At 43.0% G+C, this 26103-nt stretch overlaps 1 protein-coding gene across 1 annotated transcript; it reads left to right on the top strand.

The window, feature by feature from the left end:
- Nucleotides 1–37: 37 nt before the first annotated feature.
- Nucleotides 38–26103, top strand: SAMD15 (sterile alpha motif domain containing 15). The gene is made up of 3 exons (XM_056133333.1): nt 38–3358; nt 4922–5020; nt 24820–26103. Exons 1-3 carry the CDS (start codon nt 38–40, stop codon nt 25042–25044), a joined length of 3645 nt encoding a protein of 1214 aa, XP_055989308.1. The 3' UTR covers nt 25045–26103.

Raw genomic sequence — 26103 nt, 5'->3', positions numbered from 1 at the left:
TTGCTAGGAGGCCGGGGCGACTCGGCTGAACTGCGTCATGGCTGGCCTCCCCGAAGAGGAGGATTCCGCCTCTGATGGCGAGAAAGAAGACCAGGGGTCGCCGCTGCGGGATCAACGGCCGCCGCCGGAGCCCCCTCGGGAAGCGGAAGAGGCCGCCCCGGAGCTCTCTGTGGAGACTGATGAGCACTTCGGTGAGGAGGAGTCGGAGAAGCCCTTGGGTGCCGTCCCACAGGTCTCCTCGAACTCCCGGCTGTCGCTGTCGGAAGCGATTTTCAAGGACTCGGAGGAAGACCATTCTACAGATGCCACGCGGGGAGTTTCCGAAGAGGTAGAGCAGGAAACGTTGAGAGATGTGGGAGGTGGGATTTCCGACGGCCAGGCAGTTTCAGGGGCTGACAAACGTGAGCAGGTCGACCCAGGACCTTATGAAGCAGAACCGCATGAAGCAGAGGACGTGATCGTGGAATCCCTTAAGAAATCAGATCAAGAGCTACCAGAGGACACTGAGGTTCGGGGACCCAAAATCAGTGAGCTAAGTGTAGGGTTTCCAGGGGAGGCTCAAGAGGTATCACTTGCAGAACAGCGTGATAGTGTCAAGCCAGAACATGTAGAGCAGACCGAACCAGAATTCCTGAGTAGGGAATTAAGAAAATTCACGGAAAGCACAAATCTACAGCCACCAGAGCTGACCAAACCTGATGTTCTCGGGGAGACACAAAGCAAATCACCTGAGGAAGACAGGACAGAACCTTCTGAGCAGGTCAAACCAGAGCTTCCAGAAGAGGAACCAAGAAAGTATACTGAAGAGGCAGCTCAGGAACTTCTGGAAGAGACTAAAGCAGAGACCTCAGAGGAGATATGGGGAAAATCAGCCAAGGAGTCAAAGACAGAACCATCTGAGCAGACTATAGCAGAGTTTCCAGAGGAGACACAGAGAAAATCATCTGAGGAGTCAGGGAGAGAATTATCTGAGCAGGTAAAACCAGAACTTCCAGGAGAGGAACCAAGAAAGCCTACTGAGGAGGCAGCTCAAAAGCTTCTGGAAGAAACTACAGCAGAGACCCCAGAGGAGACACAGAGAAAACCAGCCGAGAAGTTGGGAACAGAGCTATTTGAGCAGGTCAAACCTGAGTTTCCAGAGGAGAGAAAAAGAAAATCAACTGTGGAGTTAGAGACAGAACCATCTGAACAGACTAAAGCAGAGTTCCCAGAGGAAAAACAGAGAGCAACAACTGAGGAGTTAGGGACAGAACCATCTGAGCAGACTAAACCAGAGTTTCGAGAGGAGAGACAGAGAAAATCAGATGAGGTGTTAGGGACAGAAGCATCAGAACATACTGTAGCAGAGTTTCCAGAGGAGACACAGAGAAAATCACCTGATTATAAAAGAACAGAATCATCTAAGCAGGTCATACCAGAGTTTTCAGGAGAGAAACCAAGAAAATCTATTGGGGAGGCGGAACCACCTGAGCAAACTAAAGCAGAGTTTCCAGAGGAGACACAGAGAGAATCACCTGAGTACAAAAAGACAGAACCATCTGAGCAGGTCATACCAGAGTTTTCAGAAGAGAAACCAAGAAAATCTATTGGGGAAGCGGAACCACCTGAGCAGACTAAAGCAGAGTTTCCAGAGAAGATCCAGAGAAAATCAGATGAGGAGTTAGGAACAGAACCATCTGAGCAGGTCATACCAGGGTTTACAGAAGAGAAACCAAGAAAATTTATTGGGGAGGCAGAACCACCTGAGCAAACTAAAGCAGAGTTTCCAGAGAAGATCCAGAGAAAACCAGGTGAGGAGTTAGAAACAGAACCATCTGAGCAGGTCATACCAGGGTTTTCAGAAGAGAAACCAAGAAAATCTATTGGGGAGGCGGAACCACCTGAGCAAACTAAAGCAGAGTTTCCAGAGAAGATCCAGAGAAAATCAGGTGAGGAGTTAGGAACAGAACCATCTGAGCAGGTCATACCAGGGTTTTCAGAAGAGAAACCAAGAAAATCTATTGGGGAGGCGGAACCACCTGAGCAAACTAAAGCAGAGTTTCCAGAGAAGATCCAGAGAAAATCAGGTAAGGAGTTAGGAACAGAACCATCTGAGCAGGTCATACCAGGGTTTTCAGAAGAGAAACCAAGAAAATCTATTGGGGAGGTGGAACGGCCTGAGCAGACTAAAGCAGAGTTTCCAGAGGAGATCCAGAGAAAACCAGGTGAGGAGTTAGGAACAGAACCATCTGAGCAGGTCAAACCAAAGTTTCCAGAAGAGGAAGCAAGAAAGTCTCTAGACTTTCAAGAACCTCAGGAGGAGGCCAAAGCAAAGACCCCAGAGGAAAAACAGAGAAAATCAACTGAGGAGATAAGAACAATACCACATGACCTGGTCAAACCAGAGTTTTCAGAAGAGAGAAAAAGAAAATCAATTGAGTCAGGAACGGGACCATCTAAGCAGACTAAAGTAGAGTTCCCAGAGAATAAACCAAGTCTGTCTACTGAGGATACACAAAGAAAGTCAACAGAGGAGAAAGTTCCAGATTTGCTAGAAAAGACAAAATCAAAGTTTTCTAAGGAAAAAACAAGAAAATCAATTGAGGAAACAGATCTCAAGTCATCAGAAAATATCAAATCAGAAGTTCAAGAGGAAACAGAAAGAACACTAACTGCAGAGAAAGTTCTAGCATCACTAGAGGACATTAGACCAACAGATCAAAAGTATGAGGCTAGGAAATTATCTGAAGATGTAGCAGTAGGTCTTGTACAAGAGTTTAATCCAGAGGAGTTACTGACACAGCTAAGGAAGGAAGTAGGTGAAAGGCCATTAGGACAGACTAAATTAGAAGAATCAGCTGAGGTTATAAGTCAGGTGTCCCCTCAAAGGAACGAACTAGAGATCCAAGAGTCAGAAACAGATACAACTCAGAAAACAGAGTTACTGTATAAAGTCCTATCACAAGTTAAAAGAGAGAAATTTATAGACCACAAAAAGGAGCAGAGAGAAGCAAATAAATTTAAGTATTATGCAAAGGTTAGACTGGAGCAACTCCGCAGAAGAAAGATCTCGATCAAGGATTATCCAAGATATTCAAGAGGCTCTGACATTACGGAATCTCGTACTCCTGAAGGTTCGTTATCTCTACAGCAGGACTTTTATCCAGATCTCCAAAACTTGACTGTGCTCAGCGATTCCGGCCAAGGCTCACTACAGAGTGAGGACTCTGAGGAGAGTTTCAGAGAATCCTCTGCTGTGTCCCCAGGGCCAGAGGAACTGAAATCTGAATCAAGTACTGAGGGACCAGAAGGATTTCTGAAATGGAGTCCGGAGAATGTTGCAGTGTGGATTAGCCAGCTGGGCTTTCCTCAATACAAGGTACATTAAAAAATAATGCTAAAAACATTTAGTAATGTTTATATAATTGATATAAAAACTATATCAAAACATGTAAGTTAATAAGCTTAACCATTTATAAATAGGTTTAGAGAGGTATAAAAAGAAACCTCTTTAAAAGACCTTAAAAGTATCCATTTTGGGCCTCTATAAATAACTAATTGTTTACAATTTTTTAATTTCCTTACATTTTCTTAGAAAGTGAGTCTGTAATTTCTATATATTTGATCTTGTCCTAATTTAGAAAATAACCTTTTGAAGTCGCTCTCATCCTTTCTTCCTCCTATTCCTCTACCCTGACCTGAGTCAGTACTTTGCTGCAATCCTTAAGGACAAAAAATTTTGTTTTGACCCAAGGTAGACTTTTTCCCTTCTTTTGACTTTTTGCATGTACTTGTTTTGTTTGTTTGTTTGTTTTGGGGCCACGCCCTGAAGTGCTCGGGGCTTTCTCCTGGCTCAACACTCAGGGATCACTCCTGGTGGGCATGGGGGCCCATATACAGTGCCATTGGTTGGACCTGGGTTGGTGGCAGACAAGACAAGTGCCCTAGTCATTGTACTATTTCTCCTGCCCCATATTTTTTATTTTCTCCTATGTTTTGGTTTGTTTGTTTTGTTTTTGTCCATACCCAGCAAAGCTTAGGGTTTCCTCAGGTTTCCTCAGGAATTACTTCTGGTGGTGCTTGGGGAACCATGTGGGATGCCAGGATCGAGCCTGGTTGGCCATGTGCAATGCTAGCAGCCTACCCGCTGTATGATCACTCTGGCCCCTCTTTTTCAACCTTTCTCTCAAAAATCACAGTAATTATTTAACTCATTACAAAGTTATTAAAATATGTGAATTCTTTTTATTGATACCGTTTTATGTTTTTAGACAAAATACAAGACCTGAAATCTTTTGCACCTCATACTTTATTTTAAATTTTTTATTTTTGGAGGGGGAGGCTCACCCAGCAGTGCTTAGGGCTTATTCCTGGCCCTGTGCTCAGGAATTGTTCCTGGTGGTGCTCAGGGGACCGACCTTATGTGGTAATGGGGATAGAACTGGACAAGTGCTTTAACCCCTGTACTATCTCTTCAACCCTATATCCCTGTACTTTAAATTGTAGTTTGAGGCACAAAAGATGCACTGATTGTAACATACCAAAAAAAAAAAAAAAGATTAAGGACCCAGTATGAAGTAACAAGAACTTAAGTGAAGGAAAAAATCCCTGAATTATTAGCATTTTTTTTTTTTGCTTTTTGGGTTACACCTAGCAATGCTTAGGGGTTACTCCTGACTCAGCACTCAGGATTTAGTCCTGGTGGTGCTTGGAGAACCATATGGGATGCCAGGGATCAAACCCGGGTCAGCCATGTGCAAGGCAAATGCTCTACCTGCTGTATTTACCACTCTGGCCCCTTAACATTATTGTTGAATTTCAATTTCAATTTATTTTTTCCCTCAAGACCAAGATAAATGTGATTTATTTCTTCCTCCTTCCTTCTTTTTTCCCCTACCATTTGCAATTCATCGTTTGAGTAATATTCTCATTGTACTGACAGGAGTGTTTTACCACAAACTTCATCAGTGGACGAAAACTCATCCATGTAAACTGCTCAAACCTCCCTCAGATGGGAGTAACAGATTTTGAGGACATGAAGGTGAGCTCTATTTTAAGTTTCTCTGTAGAAGACTATGACATTGCTACCATTGATCTCAAAACAGCCTCCTTTTCCTCTTTTTTTTTATTTTACAATCCTGGCTTTTCTCAGTGCTGTTGTATTCCCAGTCCCCTAGGCTTGTAGTTACTTCCTCCAGTTTCACAAGCTCAAAGACCCAAGACCCACGACCTCCATCTGTTTTTCTGCTTTCCCTCTTGTTAAAACCATTATCACCTCATGCAGAGAACCTCCCAATAGCTTTCCCAGTTTAGGCTCTCTTTATTGTCCCTTTGGAGTCAATACCTCTTCTTTTATCTTCAGCAATGTCTGTCCTATCCAGAAGTCTTGTTTGAATCCACTCTGCTTATAAGAGAACCTTAGTTCCTGAGTTTAAAATTCAAGCCCACTGTTCTCTCCCTACCACTCCTTGAAAGCAGAGTTTCTCAATTTTTTCTCCTACTTAAACCCTAACAAAATTGTTTTCTTTTCCTGCACTTTCTTACTGACTGACTCCCTAGTTTCATGCGGGGTGGGGGTGGGGGGAGGCGCCCTCAGCAGCCCTTCTGGTCCCTGGTTAAGAAACGCTGCCCTCATGCATCTGCTTTTTTTTTTTTTAATTTTTATTAGTGAGAGATTATGAGGTACAGTTGTAGACTTAAAACTTTTTGTGCTTGGGTTTCAACTGTACAATGATAAAATACCCATCCCTCCACCGGTGGCCATTTCCCACCACCATGGATCCCAGTATCCCTCCTACCCCCCATCCCCCCCATCCCACCCTGCCTCTGTGGCAGGGCATTCCCTTTTGTTCTTTCTCTCTTATTGGGTGTGGTTTGCAAAAGAGGCAATGGGTGACAATCATGTTTGGTCTATAGTCTACTTTCAGCATGCTTCTCCCATCCTGGGAGGATCCTCCCAGCATCTTTATTTAGTGTTCCCTTCTCTATCTGAGCTCGCTTTTCCCCTAGCATGTGTGGTTGACCTCCAAGCCATGGAGTAAAATTCCTGGTACTAATCTCGGTCATTCTTGGGTGTTAGTCTCCTATTTTGTTACTTTATGTTCCCCAGATGAATGCAATCTTTCTATGTCTATCCCTTTCTTTTTGGTCATTTCGCTTAACATGATACTTTCCATGTAGTACCACTTGTATGTATGACTTCGTCTTTTCTAACAGCTACATAGTACTCCATTGTGTAAATGTACCAAAGTTTCTTTAACCAGTCATCTCTTCTCGGGTACTCAGGTTTTTTCCAGATTCTGGCTATTGTAAAGAGTGCTGCAATGAACAAACAATTGCAGATGTCACTTCTACTATACTTTTTTGCCTCTCTGGGATATATTCCCAGGAGTGGTATTGCTGGGTCAAATGGAAGCTCAATTTCTAATTTTTTGAGAATCGTCCATACTGTTTTCCAAAAGGGCTGAACCAGTCGGCATTTCCACCAACAGTGAAGGAATGTCCCTTTCTCGCCACATCTGCGCCAGCACCGATTGCTCTTGTTCTTGTGGATATGGGCACATCTCTGTGGTGTGAAATGATATCTCATTGTGGTTTTGATCTGCATCTCCCTGATGTTTAATGATGTGGAGCATTTTCTCATGTGCTTTTTAGCCATTCGGATTTCTTCTTTGTGAAAGTTTCTATTCATTTCATCTCCCCATTTTTTGATGGGGTTGGATGTTTTCTTTTTGTGGCGTTCAACCAGTACTTTGTTTATCCTTGATATCAACCCCTTGTCGGATGTGTATTTGGCGAATATCCTTTCCCATTCTGTAGACTGTCTTTGTATTTCATCACTGTTTCTTTTGAGGTGCAGAAGACAAATGGGACTATCTTAGTTTAAACTAAGATAGTCCCATTTGTCTATCTCTGTTTTCACTTGCTTGGCCAGCAGTGTGACATCTTTGAAGGTACCATTAGCTTCTATGTCATGGAGGGTTTTGCCAACTTTTTCCTCAGTGTACCTTATGGATTCCGGTCTGATGTTGAGGTCTTTAATCCACTTTGATCTTACTTTTGTACATGGAGTTAGGCAGAGATCTGAGCCCACTTTTTTGCATGTAGCCGTCCAGTTTTCCCAACACAATTTGTTAAAGAGGCTTTCCCCGCTCCACTTCACTTTTCTTGCCCCCTTATCGGAGATTAGATGCTCGTATGCTTGGGGGGAGATGTCAGTATATTCAACCCTGTTCCATTGGTCTACAGCTCTGCCTTTGTTCCAGTACCATGCTGTTTTAATTATTACTGCTGTGTAGTAGAGTTTGAAGTTAGGGAGGTTGATTCCTCTCATTTACTTTTTCCCAAGAATTGCTTTAGCTATTCGTGGGGGCTTATTGTTCCATATAAATTTCAGGAGTGTTTGCTCCATTTCTTTGAAGAATGTCATGGGTATCCTAATAGGGATCACGTTGAATTTATACAGTGCTTTGGAAAGTATTGCCATTTTGACAATGTAATTCTCCCGATCCATGAATAGGGGATATTTTTCCACTTCCTCACATCTTCTTTTATTTCCTGAAGTAGCGTTTTGTAGTTTTCTTTGTACAGGTCCTTTACTTCCTTAGTTAAGCTGATTCCTAGGTACTTGATTTTCTGGGGCACAATTGTAACCTCATGCATCTTCTATGCCAGCCTTATAGGGCTAACTCTCACCCTTGCAAGTATGTCTTGTTCATTTCCTCTCTCTTTTGCTCAGAGACACCCTCCTTTACCACCACCTCAAGAATAAATCATGTGACTGTTAATTTTCCTACAAAACCTAGGTTAACTCTCACCTCTCTTATAAAATGTCTCTCCTTGGGCTAGAGTGATAATACAGCCAGTAGGGCATTTACCTTGCACAAGACTGACCTGGGTTCAATCCCTGGCATCTCATATGATCCCCCGAGTATTACCATAAGTAATTCCTGAGGAAAAAGTCAGGAGTAACCTCTGAGCATCCCAGAGTATGGCTCAAAAACAATAAAAATAAAGTCTCTTCTAAGCTTCCAACCTCACACTACTCACTCTAACTCTTACACATTTGATACCACTTATCATCCATTTGGACTTCTTTCTTTCTTTAAATCTTTTGTTTGTTTGTTTGTTTTGGGGCCACACTTAGTGGTGCTCAGGGATTATTCCTGACTCTATGCTCAGGAATTACTCCCAGAGGATTTGGAGGACTGTATGGGGTGCCAGGAATCAAACGTAGGTTGATCTCGTGCAAGGCGAGCACCCTATCTGTATGAGTGTACTATTGCTGTACTATTGCTCTGGACCGTTTGGCACTTTTTAAAAACACCATGTGTATTTGCCAGTTTTGCCATCTAACTTTGAAGCAAATTTCATTAACCTCCCTGCACCTTAATTTCCTAAGCTTTTTCTAGTACTAGCAGTCCATTATTATGTTTTTTGCACAATAGTCCTGTTTATAGTGCTGTACAATTTACAAAGCTCCATTTAAACTTTCCTTTCATACACCATACCACATATTTGTGGTTTCATTTTGTAAACTTATGCCCAGAAAACTCTACCTCAGTGCTCCTCAAACTTGGATACTTTTCTGTATCAGATAAGATTTTTTTAAAAAAAAAATTCTTATGCTCCATACTCCAGAGATTCTGACTCATTATATCTAGGTTAAGTCTTGGAATTAGTCCCCTAACTGATCCTGGTCAAACAGAGCCAAATGATTACATAAGTCATGTGATTTAGAAGATAAGAAAATTATTCTCATTAATACCCAAGACCCTTTTCTGGCAACAAGATGTAATAAAATCTTTTAAATTATTAGACAGGGATCGGAGCAATAGCATAGCAGGTAGGGCGTTTGCCTTGCATACGGCTAACCTGGGTTCAATCCCTGGCATCCCATATGGTCCCTCAAGCACCGCCAGGAGTAATTCCTGAGTGCAGAGCCAGGAGTGACCCCTGAACATCGCTGTGTATGACCAAAAAAAAAGCAAAAAAAAATTATTGGACACGTCATCATAATTTAACTCTTAAACTGTCATTATACCTATCTTTCCTGAGTGCTTACTATTTGTTCTGTATCATACAAGTATTATTTCATTTCATTCATTCATCATCCTGTTATTCGTCGATTGCCTCGAGCAGGCCCCAGTAACGTCTCTTTCATCCTAGCCCTGAGATTATATTCAAGGCTCTTTAGGAGAATGAGACCCATCATTGTTATTGGTATTTGGCATATTTGGTACGCCACGGGGAGTTTGCCAGACTCTGCCCTGTGGGCAGGCTACATTTGATTCAAACTTTGGACAAACTTTGGACAAACTTATTTCATTTAATCCCCATTTTATATAAGAGAAAGCCAAGGCCCAGAAAGATGAAGTAACTTATACAAGATCATTCAGATAGTAAGAGTCAAGCTCCATATCCATTTGGTGTGACTTCCCATTCCATGCTCTGTTTGAATCACTATAATATAGAGTATCTATTAGTGACGAATTGTTGTAACCAGGAACCTTCAGGAGCCAAACCATGGGTTCAGGAGAAGATACAGAGTTAAAGTAGAAATGTATTTGTACCCATGGCATTTCCAATCAGTCATGCCCTTACCTAGCTACCAAGTAACACTGTATCACTGTCCTGTCCACTGTAGCACTGTCCTCCCATTGTTCATTGATTTGCTCGAGTGGGCATCAGTAACGTCTCCATTGTGAGACTTCTTGTTACTGTTTTGGGCATATCAAATACACCACGGGGAGCTTGCCAGGCTCTGCCGTGCAGGTGGGATACTCCTGGTAGCTTGCGGGGCTCTCTGAGAGGGACAGAGTATTCAAACCTGGATTGGCTGCGTGGAAGGCAAGCGCCCTACCCGCTGTGCTATAAATAACATATTCTTTGTCTTCAAAGAAAATGTAACCATTATGAATTTTAATTTATATATATGGAATCCTTAATTTGAAAAAAATGAACCCGGGATTATAAAAATTATAGATTGTAATCCAAATTTCTGAAACATTTAAATTCTAAGAATTTCACATGTGATCATGAAAAAGCTCCGTTTTGTGTTTGCATGGGGTGAGGCAGAAGGAATTGTCTTTAAAGCAGTACTCAGGAGACGTGGGGGCCCTTGCAGTGATGCTCAGCCAACCTGACCTACAGAGTGTGATGGATTGAACCGGGGATCAAGTCAAGGCATGTTCCTTAAACTCTATACTGAGAAGGCATTTTTGGTGGGTGGAAGTGGGGCAAGTCACAACCAATGCTGCTCATCGCTTACTCCTTACTCCTAGCTCTGCACTCAGGGATCATTCCTGGCGGGCTCTTTAAAATATTCATTTCAAAAGTGTTATGTCAATATGCAACAATAAAAATTCTAGTCATGCTTTTATGGGTCTTGCAAGACACAAGAGGTCTTCAAAATCTTTCAAAATTCTCAAGACATGATGAACCCAGTAGTCTATTCTTATATTTGTAGAAATTTGAGTAAGCAAATTTTGAAAATCTTATCAGTCAACAGACATAAGTCTTGCCTTTTCTTTGAAGTCATTTGCATAAGACATTCACAGACATGCTAAATAAACTTTCTTAACCCACAGGTCTATACTGCAAGGCATATTATACCTGTGACTCAGTAACGTAAATTTAAATATGTTACAGTTATCTTCCTTATTAAGACCACAGAGTGGTCTTAATACCATCCAGAATTTATCCCATATCAGCATACACATGAGATGATCTTTTTCATGAGCATTCCCTCATAGCACCATTCCTGTGCTTTGGCAGAGTATGAGGGGTAGAGGGAAAGCAGGTTGAGAATGCGTTGTTTTGAACATGCTGCTGAGAATTTGAACAACATGTGTACTCTGTTTATAAGCCTGGCCAGCTTCTGTTCAGCTTCCTTTTGCTATCTTAATTGTGTATTTACATATACTTCCTTTACAGAAATAACTCTCCTTTTGTCCTTCCTGAGCCAGGGATGTAGTTCAGGCAACACACACACACACACACACACACACACACACACACACACACACACACACACAGAGTTCTTCCTGCAGTATACAGACATGATCAGCAAGGAGTAAATGTGTGGAGAAGAACGGGGGAAAGGAGCAAGAAGGAAAACTTCATTCTTTCCACCTGGTGTACAGAGTTTTTGAGACTAAAATCAGGTCTTTCCCGTTTATAGTAAAAAACTAGCTTGATAAGAAAAATAGAGTATAGAAATTCTAATTAATTTATTTTAGGTTCAAGCTAGATGAGGGGGAATTATACTTGCTTCAACTCCTCTTTTAGAACAAAATATTCTCAAAATATGTTCCAACTATTCCATCAAGTGAACCAAAGAAAACTCTGAAAAATATCTGAAGAAGCACATAGATGCATTTCTTTTTCCTTTTACATGATGCTTTTATATTATAGAGTATAACCTTATAAGCTTTACAGTATCTCAGCAATTTTACTAAAATGGCCTTGTTTGAAACTAGCACTGAAGGAAAAAATGCATTTTCCCTCTAAACTTAAATGTCAGCATGAGGAAAAGTGTATTTTCCTAGTAAACTTGTAACTTTTTTTTGGATAATTTTACTTTAGCAAAAGATTTGCAAAAACATACAAAAAATCTCCTGTACTCTTAGACCAGCTTCACTTTTTGTGAATATCTCATGTCATCACAATATGTATGAGGATGGGTTTTGGATCATACCTCCTGAGGGGTAAACCCAGCTCTGTTTTGTGGGAAGTCACTCTTGGAGATGTTCTGGGGACCAGTTGGTGCCAGGGATTGAACCTGGGCCTCCTGCATACCTAGAATGTACTCGGCCCTTTGAGATCTCTCTAGCCCCTAACCATGTTACTTGTATTTTAAAAGTATGAAATTAACATTGGCATAGTACTATTAAACAAACCCACAGGTTTTATTCAGATTTCTGTAATTTTTCCACAGTGTAGCCCTTTTATTTCTCCCTTCCCTTGTTGCTCTTGTCATTGTTGCAGTATTCAGTGGTAGCATGATTGGTTGTGGTGCAATTGGGGTTACCAGAGGTCACACCAGCAGTGCCAGGGTTCACACTCAGCAATGTGGAGTAGTGCCTGGGATCGAACTCATGCCTCATGCATGTGAGACAGGCACTCTACCACTGAGCCATGTCTCTGGGCCCCCTGATGCCCTTTTTCTGTTCCAAGATTCAGTTAAGGATATCACCTCACATTTATCTGTCATGATTGGTTCTTTGACCTCCTATATGCAGCAGTTTCTTTCCTTTTTTTTTTTTTTCGCTGGGGCCTTGGGGGAACTGGGGAGCTACTCTCGGCACTGTGCTGGCATGGGCCCTGTATGCTGGGCAAGCACCTGAACTCCTAACAGTTTCTTGATCTTTGCCGCCCATGACCTTGGCACCTCCTACGGGCAAAGCAAATGCTCTCCTGCTGAACTCCTGGCCCAAGAAGGACAAGAGGAGAGTTATTTCTGCAAAGGGAAGTATGAGTAACTATAGAATTACAAAAATAAAAGGAAGCTGAGGAGTGGTGTTCTCATAATGTGCCGATTTCCCTCAGTTTTAGTTTGTCTCACATTTCACGTATTATACTGAGGTTAGACTTTTGAGGGGAGGGTAGAATAGGTGAGGGTCCTTCTTTTTACATCCTATCAGAGAGTCTCTGATAGCAATGTGGATTATTACTGGAGAGGCTGCCTAGATCACTCAGGGAAGGTGATATCTGCCAGGTTTATTGTGAAGTTACTATTTTCTTTTACGTATCCATTAGAAGTAAGTTTAGATATCCAGTTCATAATCAAGAATTAAGCCTCACCTCCTAGAGGGTGGAGGATCAAAGAGTTTATGAACAGGTAGTCAAACCATCACATTAATAAAATATTTGCAGAGGAAGTTTGAGGTTATGTAAATACCCTGTTTCTCTTTAAAGTGGTTGGGGTGGGGTGGGGTGGGGTGGTGGGGGTGGAGCAGCACAGCTTGCAGTGCCCAGGGCTTACTCCTGGCTCCCTGCTCAGTGGTCACTTCTGGCACTGCTGGGGGACCGTATATATTGCCTGGGATCAGCTGTGTTCAAGCCAAGGCCTTACCTACTGTGCCATCTCTCTGTTCCTCTCTTGAAAGTTTTGTCCACCAATTTTAGCATTCATCAATGGCTCTTAAATGCCCCAGTTAATGCCATGTAGTTCAAATGGTTTCCTATCTTGCCTAATTCCTTTGATGTCTAATTGGACCCCTTCTTAAGGTACTTTGCTGTTTCTTTGTCCCTTCTCTCCCATTTCGGAGATCTTTTTTGGGTGGTTTCTGGGTGTGTTTGTTTTAACATGCCCTCTTTCTATTTTTCTTTTTTTAGCACCTCTTTCATTTCAGGCACTTCCTGTTACTTCAGACGCAATTTTGTTTTCTCTTTGCTGCTGCTCTAGGATCAGCCAGCCTGCGTTGCTTTGGTCAGAATGGTACTGACACTAAGATGGGACCAAATAATTATGCCTTATTGCTCCTCCATATCACTGCTTCTGGGTACTCTCAGCAAAATGATCTGAGAAAGGTAGATAGAAACATTCACAGCAGATGTCTGCGTTCTGTAAGCAGGGGTGCAGACTGCTCTCTGACTCTGTGCCAGCAAACTGGCTTCCCTGGAGGCCCCCTATTTCCTGCTTCTCTACTTCTTGGTCGTTCTTTCCTCTGGCAGTGCAAAACCTTGCTTTCTACTAAGAAAAGAATGTACCAACTCAGTACAGTGTTAGTATACAGTTCCTTTAGTCTTGAGGCCTCCCTACCTAGGCAAAGCACTGTTTTTTCTATTTCGTGGGGAAGGGGGTCCTAGGTAGCGCTCAGAGGCCCTGGGATCACAATATCCCAGGGGGCCTGAGATAGTCAATAATCAGCCTGGCTATGTGGGCCTGACTGTTCAAATCTGAGTGACACCAGGGTCACAAACAGGGTACTTGGGACAAGGGGTATTTGGTGCTAGGGATCGATTATGACCCTTGTACATGCCAGGGAAGTGCTCTAGCCCTTTGAACCTCTTTCCAGCCCACTATTGGTTTTCAAAGGTAAAGTTATTTAGGTCTTCTTTTTTCCCGTTCACTGAGTGCGTCTTACTTGGTAGTACATTTTAGACTTATTTGTGAATGATATATGATTTGTCATGTGACCTTGAAACATTCTGACTTTAAAACTTTTGCATACAGGGCTGGAGTGATAGGACAGCAGGTAGGGCATTTGCCTTGCACATGGCCGACCCGGGTTCGATTCCCAGTATCTCATATGGTCCCCTGAGCACCACCAGGAGTGATTCCTGAGTGCAGAGCCAGGAGTAGTAACCTCTGTGCATCGCAAGGTGTGACCCAAAAAGCCAAAAAATAAAATAAAATAAAATAAAACTTTTGCATACAAAGTCCAGGAAAGAGTATTTGAGGTGAAGTGAATCATTTTACTTGCATACATGACACCTGGATTCATTCCGTGTCATCACAAAAAAAAATAAAAATAAAAAACCCCACAAAATTTGTATTATTGTTTTGCATACAGCTAAGTCAAGTTTTTTCTAGTGTACTGAGGTTTTGACAGATGTGCAGGGTCCTGTACATACCACCCCGGGAGCAATACTAAGCAACTCTATCATCCCAGAATATTCTCTGTGTTTACAGTCTGCTCCTCTCTCCACCCCAATTCCAGGCAACTAATGATGGGATTGTTGTCCCTGTGTTATTTTCTAGAGTATCAAATAAATAGAATGAAATAATATGTACCCTTTAGGTCTGGCTTCTTTCTTTTAGCAGAATATATTTAAGATTAATCTGGGGGCTGGAGTGATAGTACAATGGGTAAGGCATTTGCCTTGCACATGGATGACCGGGTTTGATTCCCAGCATCCCATATGTTCCCCCAAGCACCACCAGCAGTAATTCCTGAGTGCAAAGCCAGAAGTAACTCCTGTGCATCACTGGGTGTGTCCAGAGATGTGGCTCAAGTGGTATGTGTCTTGCATGTATTGTGCCCTGATATTTTTGTTTTTGTTTTGGGGCCATACCTGGCAGTGCTCAGAGCTCACTCCTGGTAATGTGCTCAGGGATCACTCCTGAATGTGCATATGGGTGCCGGGGATTGAGCCCTAGTCAGCTATGTGCAAGGCAACTTGTGTTCTGTCCACTTTATTATGGCTTCGATCCCATGCCTTGATTTTGATTCCCAATACCACAGGCTGCCCCTGCTATATATATACTTCTGGTTGTGATCCTTGTGGCAACAAAATTTTTTTCAAAAGATAAAGGGTCCAGAGAGCTAGTGCAAAGGGTTGAGTACATGCTTTACACACAAGAGACCTAGGTTCTGTACCCCAAGCACTGCATGTTCTTCGAGCACTGATCTGCTGAGTGTGCCCCCTCTATAATAAACAAAGATTAAATGTTGTTAATGGAATAGACAATCAAATCTTTATAAATATTATATCTTCTTTAATAATGGTGATGTAAAGCAGATAGTTCATCTGACTGAGTGCATGCTTTGCATACAGGATTCTAGGGTTTGATCCCTAGCACTGCCTGGTCCCCGAGCTAACTAAAAAGACCCCCCAAGCACTAAACCAGGAGTAGCCCCATGAGCATTGCATGATGAGACTTCCAAACCAAACAAAATATAGTAACGGTGATATAGGTGTTCATATTTGGACCGAAAGAATTTGATTTTAGATTTTAAATTAAAGTAAATTACCTGAGTTTTATTCCTCCGTCCCTTTCGGAGAGCCTGGCAAGCTACCGAGAGTATCTCGCCCACACGGCAAAGCCTGGCAAGCTCCCTGTGACGTATTCAATATGCCAAAAACAGTAACAACCAGTCTCACAATGGAGATGTTACTGGGCCTGCTCGAGCAAATCGATGAACAATGGGAGGACAGTGACAGTGACAGGTTCCAGATAAGCAAGTATGCAGTTGTATACTACAACTCGAGAGCAAAGGGAAAATTTGGAATAATGAAGAAAAACCACCATTATTTTTCAAATAGAGACAAGAGCAACTAATAAAATTTGTTAGCAGGTAGGGACAAGGCGGTAGACAAAAGAGGCTGAGGCTATGAACTTCCAGTTATATAATAAATACTCCATGGGGACATAACATACATCACAGTAATGTTGTAGAGTAGACAGGAAAACTCCCAAGGGTGTAAATCCTAAAGGTTTATTTGGCTGTTTTTTTTGGTGGCAGATGATAACTTGAAATATGATCATTTTGCAGTATATACAAATTATGTTGTGTATCTGAAACCAATATGTTATATGTCAGTCAATTTTACCTCGTATTAATAAATTAATATTTGCTAGAACAGTCCTTAAAAGCCGTGATCTTCACAAGACCCAATGATAATAAGATAATAGAAGAATCTTCTTGAAAATCATAGGCGTTATACATCCCTGCTGGAGACCATGTGAAGTAGATATTCTGCAGTGCCTCCATGCCTTGAGTGAGGGTCACCATCCTAGGCTATGGAATCGAGTTCCTTTTGTTGTTGTTTTGGGGCTACACATGTTGGAGCTGGCCCAAGGGTAGGGTGGAGGTGGGACTGGAGGTGGCAGGGATGTGGCCTCCTCTCAGTGCTCAGGTGATACTCAGGGAAGATGCAGTACTGGTGCCCAACCCGAGTCACCTCCTGGCTGTGAAAACCTTTCTCCCCACTCCCCCTCTTTGGCTTTTGGTTAACAGCTTGAGGTTACTCCTGGCTCTGTATACAGGAATCACTCCTGGTGGGCTCCAGGTACCATATGGGGTTTTGGGGAATCAAACCTGGGTCAGCTGTATGCAAGGCAAACACTCTACCCATGCTGTACTATTGTTCCAGCCCCTGGAAACTTATTGTTATAACTTCATTAGTTCACTTTGGCAAAAATTAAGTCTTAGGCAATAATAAAACCTACTGGTTGTTATTTGCTCATCAGAACTAAAAAACTTTATTTTTTTGATTAATAGATCCCCCTCATAGGGTCCCCATGGCTCATGACAAACCTCACATACACTAAGAACTATTAAATTAGAGGAAGGATGGTTATGTATCATTCCCCATATAAAGAAGAGCTTTAGAATGCTTATTTTCTGCACCTACGTATGAAACTGAACAATACTGAACAATTTTATGCTACAGCAGTGGCATAGGTCTTTGGTTAATGGCGAATGTATTTATGACTGCAAACTCCCTCCTGCAACCATCAGGGAATTTGTCAAATTGCCTCTTCTAGTAATGGGGGTAATGGGGCATGTCAAAAGGATGGTCTGGCAGAGGTGCTTACCAAACAAGGCACTTAGTGTAGCAGCATTAGTTACAAATGAACATTCTTCACAGCCACCTGTACTTAGAAACACTGAGGGTTGCAGAGCTCGATTTGTATGACTTGGGAGCATCAGGCGACTGCCTTGACTTTGTCTTTTACCCACAAACCCATCTGAATAGAGTCTGAACAAAACTGATGCAAGCAAGAGTTGAGAAGGATGGTAGCTTGCTTCTCTGAAAAAAGGCAGTGCTAATGGCCAGTTGTCATCCATTTTAGAATCAACAGTGGCATGAATTTTATAGTTTGTAACTATGATCAGTGATTTAATCAATAATTAATTTGGGGGTCTCCTAAATTGTGCTCGGAGGCCTGGTAGGGACCCACTAATTCTCAGCCAACTGGGTGGGTCAGTCAACAGATCTATGAGCCTAAAGAGGCAATGCTGCTTGGACACTGCAGTGCTGGGATTACCAGGTGGTGCTTGTGGGCCCCTAGGACTGTACCTAGCAATCTTTGGAGACCATGTGGTATCCCTAATGCATGCTAAGCATGTGCCCTAAATTGCTGTGCCATCTCTTCTCGACCCTGACCAATGACTTTGATCACTTGACTTCCTGTTAATCGGCGATTTGCTTGAGCGGGCGCCAGTAATGTCTCCATTTGTTCCTGTTGCGTGCTAGTGTAGCCCAATGGTGTCTGTTCGCTCTAGGAACACGAAGAGCCTCAAACCGATCGTTTATGATCTTGATGAAGAAGTCTAACCATCTGGTAGGTGGGTGGCCACACGGTCTTTTGACATCCCGTGGAATCCAGTCGGTAACAGCTCTAGTTCAGCGGTCGTCTTTAATTCTCATTATGTGACCAGCCCATCTGATTTTTGACACCTTGGCAAACGAGACAGCATCCCTGATTCTTGATTGTTGACGGAGGTCGGAACTCCAATGACCAATGACTTTAAAAAATTTTATTTTTTCATTTTTATTTCATACCTTGCTGTGCTGTCTTGGTGGTGCTCAGGAGACCATATGTGGTGCTGGGGATTTGAACCAGAGTCAGCTTCATGCAAGACAACTGCATTAACCCCTTAGCTATCTCTCTGGTCCCTAATTTTAAATTAAAAAAATTCCATTCCACAAACTCCTTTTCCTTTGTTCAAGAAGAAATTTTTACATATGACATTCTTCTTTAAATGCAAAATAAGAATTAAAAGAGTAGTATTATAATAGACCTCTGGTTACTTTTTTTTATTTGCTTTTTGGGTCACACCCAGTGATGCTCAGGGGTTACCCCTGGCTCTGCACTCAGGAATTACTCCTGGCAGTGCTTGGGGGACCATATGGGATGCTGGGGATTGAACTTGGGTTTGCCACATGCAAGGCAAAGAACCTACTCATGGTACTATCACTCTGGCACTTCCTCTGGTTAAACTTGACTTTGAAAATGCAATGATCAGATCGCATGTCCTTCTCTCCAGGAAGGGAGCATAAAATGACACTAGCCATAACCATAAAACTGGACCCCACCGTAGGCTGTTTCACTCGGGGCACCCTGAAGAGGGGTGGGTGAGACCTCAGGACCCAGTCCTGGCAGCTGAAAAACTCCAGAACTCAGCTGCTGTCATGCTCACAGCCACCCTCCACACAGAGCATCACCCACAAGTGAATTTATTCCTGGATCGCGCGACTGCAAGTGCAGCCTCGCAATACTTCAGACTACATACCCTACCCATACTCCAAGATTACTGCACCACATTTGATAAGCTTCAAAGTAGGAGGCAACCAATCATAGAGGGAAATATACATTTTTTTACATCTATATATTTAAAAAGCACACAAGGCTCAACCTTTAACAACATGTAAGTGATCTCTTATAGAAGGGCTTAATGGCTCCTGAGTAAAATACAACAATCCCTACACTCCTTCCTCTAAGGATACTTCTTTGTAGCATTTTCAGTGGTTTTTCATAACAATACAAAATATATTATTTCGGTTCTGTTTTGGGGTAGGGATTGGGGTTCAGATGGAAACATCCGAAATATGGTAGTGGGAAGGTGTAATGGTGTTTGGATTGGTGTTTGAATATTAAACATAATGAAATATTGTCAACTACTTTGGTCCAGTCTGGTCCTGTCCTCCCGTTGTTCATCGATTTGCTCGAGCGGGCCCAGTAACGTCTCCATCCTGAGACTTGTTGTTACTGTGTTTGGCATATCGAATACGTCGTGGGTAGCTTGCCAGGCTCTGCCGTGCGGGTGAGATACTCTCAGTAGCTTGCTGGGCTCTCCGAGAGGAGCGGAAGAATCGAACTCGGGTCGGCCATGTTGGCTGCTTGTAAGGCAAATGCCCTACCGCTGTGCTATCGTCAACTACTTTATAAAATTTAAAAATATATATATAAAATGTGATGATGATTTAATCTAGAGTATCAAGTAGCATGGTTCTCAGTAAATATATCCTATGTTTTATTTTTATTTTTGTTTGTTTGGGGACCACACTCAGCAGTGTGCTCAGGGGTTACTCCTGGCTCTGCACTCAGGAATCACTCCTGGCCGTGCTTGGGGGACCATAGGAGATGCCAAGGATTGAACCCAAGTTGGCCATGTGCAGGGTAACTTCCCTATCTGCTGTACTATCTCTCCGGCCCCTAACTTAGGTTTAGAAACTGAAATTTGTAGTAATTTAAAAATTATATTGAAATATTGTTTATAATATGTAGCACTCTAGCACTGTCCTCCCGTTATTCATCGATTTTTCTCAAACAGGCACCAGTAATGCCTTCATTGTGAGACTTGTTGTTACTGTTTTTGGCATATCGAATACACCACAGGTAGCAATAGCACAGGGGGTAGGGTGTTTACCTTGCATGCGACCAACCTGGGTTCGATTCCTTCGTCCCTCTCAGAGAGCCGGCAAGCTACTGAGAGTATTCTGCCTACATGGCAGAGCCTGGAAAGCTCCCTGTGGCGTATTCAATATGCCAAAAACAGTAACAAGTTTCACAATGAAGATGTTACTGGTGCCCGCTTGAGCAAATCGATGAACAATGGGAGGACAGTGCTACAGTATTTATAATATATGGATTTTAATGTTTTTAGTATATGTTACTGCACACACATATCCCCAAATCAATTTCAAAATATTTTAGAAGAACATATAAATGTACATGCTGAGAAAAATAATTGGAACTTTAATGGTTTTTAGTTTTCTTGTTTCTTGTGTTGCAGATTTAATTTTGTTCAGCCAAATTTAATCACCATTTAAATAATGTATTTTTCTTGTCACAAATTAACGGAAGCCTTTCTAGACAAGATATTTGATTATAAAAATGCAGACAAGTAATTTGTCTACCCAAAAAAAAAAGAAGCCTAATCTGAAAGTGGCTTCAGATATTCTCTACTCATACATAAGTCAGATTTCTTAGCCGGAAGAAATGAAGCAGTCCATGGCCATCTGTGCAAGTGCCTAAGGATACCTTTAGAGTGGGTTATTTTTTACTCTTCAGTTAAGATACGACAATCTTCACACACTTTGGAGAGCTGGAGCCATACCCAGAAGTGCTCAGAGGACCACATGGTACTGGGGCTTGAACCCAGCCTCCATCTCTGAGCCATCTCCCTGGTCCCTTTAATAATATTGTAGCCAGGGGGCCAGAGCAATAGTACAGTGGGTAGGGTGTTTGTCTTGCACGCAGCCAACCCGAGTTCAATTCCCTGGCATCCTATATGATCCCCCGAGCACCGCCAGGAGTGATTCCTGAGTGCAGAGCCAGGAGTAACCCCTGAGCATTGCTGGGTATGACCCAGAAAGCAAAAATATATATTGTAGCCAGAGCTATAGTACATCAGGTAGGGCTCTTGCCTTGCACATAACTGATCCAAATTTCATCCCCAGGCCCCCATAGAGTCCCTGAGCCTGCCAGAAGTGATCCATGAGCACAGATCTATGAGTAGGCCTTGAGCACCAGTGTGTGTGGACCCCCTGCCTCCAGAAAAGAAATGTTGTAGGTGGGTAAAATGGCTCCTCAAAGGCAGACCTCCTGGGTAGATTGCGAAGCATAGCAGGTCACCTAACTTCTGGCTGTCCCAAAATTGTGGGTGAGGGGCTGGAGTGATAGCACAGTGGGTAGGGCATTTGCCTTGCATGCGGCCGACCCAGGTTCGATTCCCAGCATCCCATAGGGTCCCCTGAGCACTGCCAGGGATAATTCCTGAGTGCAGAGCCAGGAGTGACCCCTGTGCATTGCCGGGTGTGACCCAAAAAGCACACACACACACACACACACAAAAAGACAAAATTGTGGGTGACCTACCACCAAAATTTCCAGGTGCCATGGCCTGATCAAGAATTGTTCTCTGAGCTTAATCTCTCCAGGGTGAGATACAACAATCTTCACACACTTTTCTCTAAGGAAACTTTTTTGGATCATTTTTAGCGGATTATTCATAACAAGCAATATAAAATAAATCATTTCAGATCTGCCTTTGGGACAGGCTTGGTTGTGGGAAAATTAGAAATAATGGTAGAGGGAAGGTGTAATAGTGGTGGGATTGGTGTTGGAATATGCACAGCGGTAGGGCGTTTGCCTTGTGCGCAGCCAATATGGCTGACCCGAGTTCGATTCCTCCACCCCTCTCGGAGAGCCTGGCAAGCTACCGAGAGTATCTCGCCCACACGGCAGAGCCTGGCAAGCTACCCATGACGTATTCAAAAATAAATAAAAATTTTAAAAATTATTATTTTCTTCTTTTTGGGTCACATCCAGCAGTGCACAGGGGTTACTCCTGACTTTGCACTCAGAAATTACTCCTGGCGGTGCTCAGGGGACCATATGGGATGCTGGGAATCAAACCCGGGTCAGCCACATGCAAGGCAAACACCCTACCTGCTATGCTATCGCTCCAGCCCCTAAAAATTATTATTTTTTTTTAGAATAGGAATTGCACTCTATTTTAAGAAAAGAAAGGCAGTCCTGACCTCCACCCAGTTTTCCAGATCATTGTCTGCACAGAAACCAGTTCCTGGGAGGAGATGAACAGTAAAGTAAAATATTGTTATTCAGGAAATATGAAAAGCAAGGAAGAAAGAAGGGGGTGGGGGTTCTCCAGAGGGGAGAGTCCACATCCCACATGGAGAAGTTGAGATACAGGCAGTTGCCCTTCTCCCCAGTGGGAAATGTACTGCTTACCTTGCAAGGTTTAATAGGGCTTGACAAACTGCCCCCACTTGGCGCTTACTACAGAAATAATCTGTTTCTAGGGTGTTGTTGAAGGCAAGAGCTTGAACCTTTTGGCGTGGTCTTTCACATTCTCACAATCTTTTGTTTCTGCTGGAATTTCTCCTCTGTCTCAGTGGGTTTCCAGCCTTCATGACTTTAGGCTGGTGCTGGAGTATCTTCTTTTTTGATTTTTGTTTTGGGGCCACACCTGGCAATGTTCTGGGCTTACTTTTGACTCTGCTCAACAATCTCTCTGGTGGGGAACGATATGGGGTGGCGTGAATTGAACTCAGGTCAGCTCTGTGCAAGCAAGTGCCCTGCCTGCTGTACAGATTGCTCCAGCTTCTGGGGTAATTCTTGTTTGTTTGTTCTGGGGTCACACATGGTTATGCTGAGGCCTTACTCATGGCTGACTTGGGAAACCATAGGTTCGATGCCAGAGATTAAACCCAGTTTGGCCACATGCAGGGCAAATATCCTAGTCACTGAATTACTACTCTGGTTCTCTTGGAGGAGTTCTTGAATCCACATTTCCAGTTCTCTCTCTAAGCCCCCTGCCCCGGCTCCCCCACCACACACATACCTGCCTGTGTACTGGACTGCAACATAAACATCTTAAATGGTACTTTAGAAAAGGTAATACAAGTGAGTAATATTACTCAGGTTGTAGAGCTCGTACTCACATATGCAATACCCTGAGTTCATTCCCTGGGACCACATGGACCCCCCAAACACCACCAGCAATAGCATCACCTATTTTTTTTAATAGGAGTACTGCTATTTATTTAGCTACTGATTAGGCTGATTGATTTTTGCATGAACTCCATCTTACTTTTTATTTTTCCCATTTTTTTTTTATCACAGTCATGGTCCTCCCATTGTTCATCGATTTGCTCGAGTGGGCCCAGTAACGTCTCCATCATGAGACTTGTTGTTACTGTGTTTGGCATATCGAATACATCACGGGTAGCTTGTCAGGCTCTGCTGTGTGGGCGAGATACTCTCGGTAGCTTGCCGGGCTCTCGGAGAGGGGCGGAGGAATCGAACTTGGGCCGGCCATGTTGGCTGCGTGCAAGGCAAAAGCCCTACCGCTGTGCTATCACTCCAGCCCCCATTTTTTAAAATAATTTTATTTATTGAATCACCATGAGAGCAGTTACAAAGCTTTCAGGTTTAAGTCTCGGTCATACAATGAAACACCCATACCTTCACCAGTGCCCATTCTTCACCACCAAAAGCCCCAGTATACCCACATCCCACACTCTCCCCCTATCTGTGGGGCAGATGATTTCCAAATCACTCTGTCTATACTTTGATCACTTTCAACATTTCGACACTGCACCCACCATTATTTGGGATTTTACCCCAACACTCAGATCTGCCGAAAAGGCAACAGTAGACAATTTGTTTTCTATTGCTGGTCATAAATAATATATGATGTCGCGCGGTTGCAGTAGTGGTTCGCAATTTTGAAATTCCAAAATTTTAACAAATCTGGAGAGATTTCCTGCCAAAACCTGCTAGGTTCCGAGATCTGTTCCTGAGTCTCTGGGATCATGGCCATTAAGCAGCTTGATCAGGAGCCAGAGAGGCCGTTCATGGGCAGCGACTTGTGGTCTTGTTGGTGTGGGGAGGAAAGGGCCGGCTCCACCCCCATCCCGTGAGGCCCCATGTGTCTCCTTACTGCGGATCTAAACCTCACTGTCCGATGGCCTCTGGAAGATGGTGGCCACCAGGCCGCCAAGGGGGAGCAGGCAGAGGGACAGCACCCTTTCCCCCCTGGGGTGGCCAGGCGACAGTAACCTACTGCGCGGTCCAGACGCATTTCTGCCATAAGCTGTTGGGTTTCGAGATTTGTTTCTCAGACTCCGGGATCATGGCCATTAAGCAGTTCAATCAAGAACCAGAGAGGCCATGCCTCCAGTTATATAGCTGAGCCAGAGGTGGTTTGTGGATATGTCCCCCACATACCTAACTTTTGGCCGTTTGCTTTCTTGGTAAACTTTGCCCCAAGGTTTTGAAGTCTGGCCAAAGGCACAGCAGCAATTTTGGGGTATCTGGAAGTCTGAAGGCGCCATGAGGCTGCTGATGCACTTGCCTCACAGGTACAGATTGACCTGCTGGCGGCACCATACCCCTGAATGGTCCCTATTTAAAAAAAAAAATAACAAATCATGATGTTTCATTTCAGAGCTACATTTTGGTGAGATCAGGCTTGTAAACATTTAGATGCTACTTATTCCTCCTCCACCACCAACCTCCCCTCCTTCAGAACTTAAAAGTTAGCATTTCTAGGGTCTAGGAAACTGGGTGTAACTTTGATTTAGTTGTATTTTTCAGATTCATTTTATTTAAAAGTTATCCTTGCATTTCAGGTAATTTCTCAGCACATACGGGAGCTACTGGGAATTGAAGAGCCATTATTCCGCCGCAGCATCAGGTTTCCCTACAGGGACAATGTTGGCTTATTTTTAGAGCGAAAAGCTCACAGCGGGGAACATTCTGATTCCTTGACCTTATCTAAATTTGTGGAAAAAGCAAGATTACAAGATTATGCTGTCACAATAAGTGACCATGTAAAAGTAGGGAACAGGCACTGAACCATTGTCAGAAAAACTTCACAAACTGAAAAGATCAAATTTGCAGGGATTGTAGAATTGGGGGTTCCCCCCCCTTTTCCCTTTTCCATTAGGGATGAGTTAGAATTGCCTCATTCTCTCACTGATTCACAATCTTCCCTGATTGGTTCTTCTACCAATCATTAACTCAGGTAGACTGATAGAGGAAAACTAATGACTTTGAAGTCTAACTCATTCTGCCACACCTAGCTCATACTCTACTGTGGTTTTTCTTGGGAGTAGTTCTCTTCCGGGAACAAGTTCTCTAAATTATTTTAAGCAGTTAAAGGGAAGGTCGGAATGTTCTTCCTGCGTCTTTGTAACATTGACTGTCTTGAGATAGAAATATCCTCTGTGTTTAAATGGGGCAGCCTGCCCTGAACCACACCGTTCTTTGTGTTCTGTTTCATCCCTCATTAAAGTAAAGACCACAGAGCTTCTTTATCTGGGCTGTTGTCAGAATTCCTGATAGATTCTAGCGATGCATAACTTGGGAACGAGTACATTTAAGGAACTAGAATTAAAAGTAAACCTGCCAGCACAAATAATCCCCTCCGCAAATCCAGGGGCAGAGAGGTAATGTTTTATTATTGATTGAGCATTAAATCAGTATTCAGTGCATGTCAGAGGCAGATTGCTAACAAGATTGCAGAGACAGGAACTCTATATCACACAGCCTTCAGTCTTCATTCTGCTGCATCCCTGTTAATTGTCTATATTCATGGACAAACAGAACTTCTCATATTGCTGAGACAAACAGGACATTACTACCTAGAGCCATACGCTTAGGCTCAACTCCCATGGAGCCAGGGAGATGAGGTGTCACCCCCTCCATTATGCTCACATTCCAAAGAGGGCTCCAGGGTCCCCCCCAGAAAGACATTCTCAGATGTGAGACTCACTTGAGGTTTATTTAACATTTTTGTTCCACTTAACCACTTACAGTTCAAAAATAGAGAAGAGATCAGCACTTATGTTTTTTAAAGGGAAAAAAAATGCTCTTTGAAAGGAGGGGCTGCCAAAAGGGAAGAGAAAGTCAAA

The sequence above is a fragment of the Sorex fumeus genome, unplaced genomic scaffold (assembly GCF_029834395.1).
Source record: "Sorex fumeus unplaced genomic scaffold, SorFum_2.1 ptg000098l, whole genome shotgun sequence".
Lineage (NCBI taxonomy): Eukaryota > Metazoa > Chordata > Mammalia > Eulipotyphla > Soricidae > Sorex > Sorex fumeus.
Note: the sequence above shows the minus strand (reverse complement) of the source record. Positions and strands in the feature narration are given on the sequence as shown.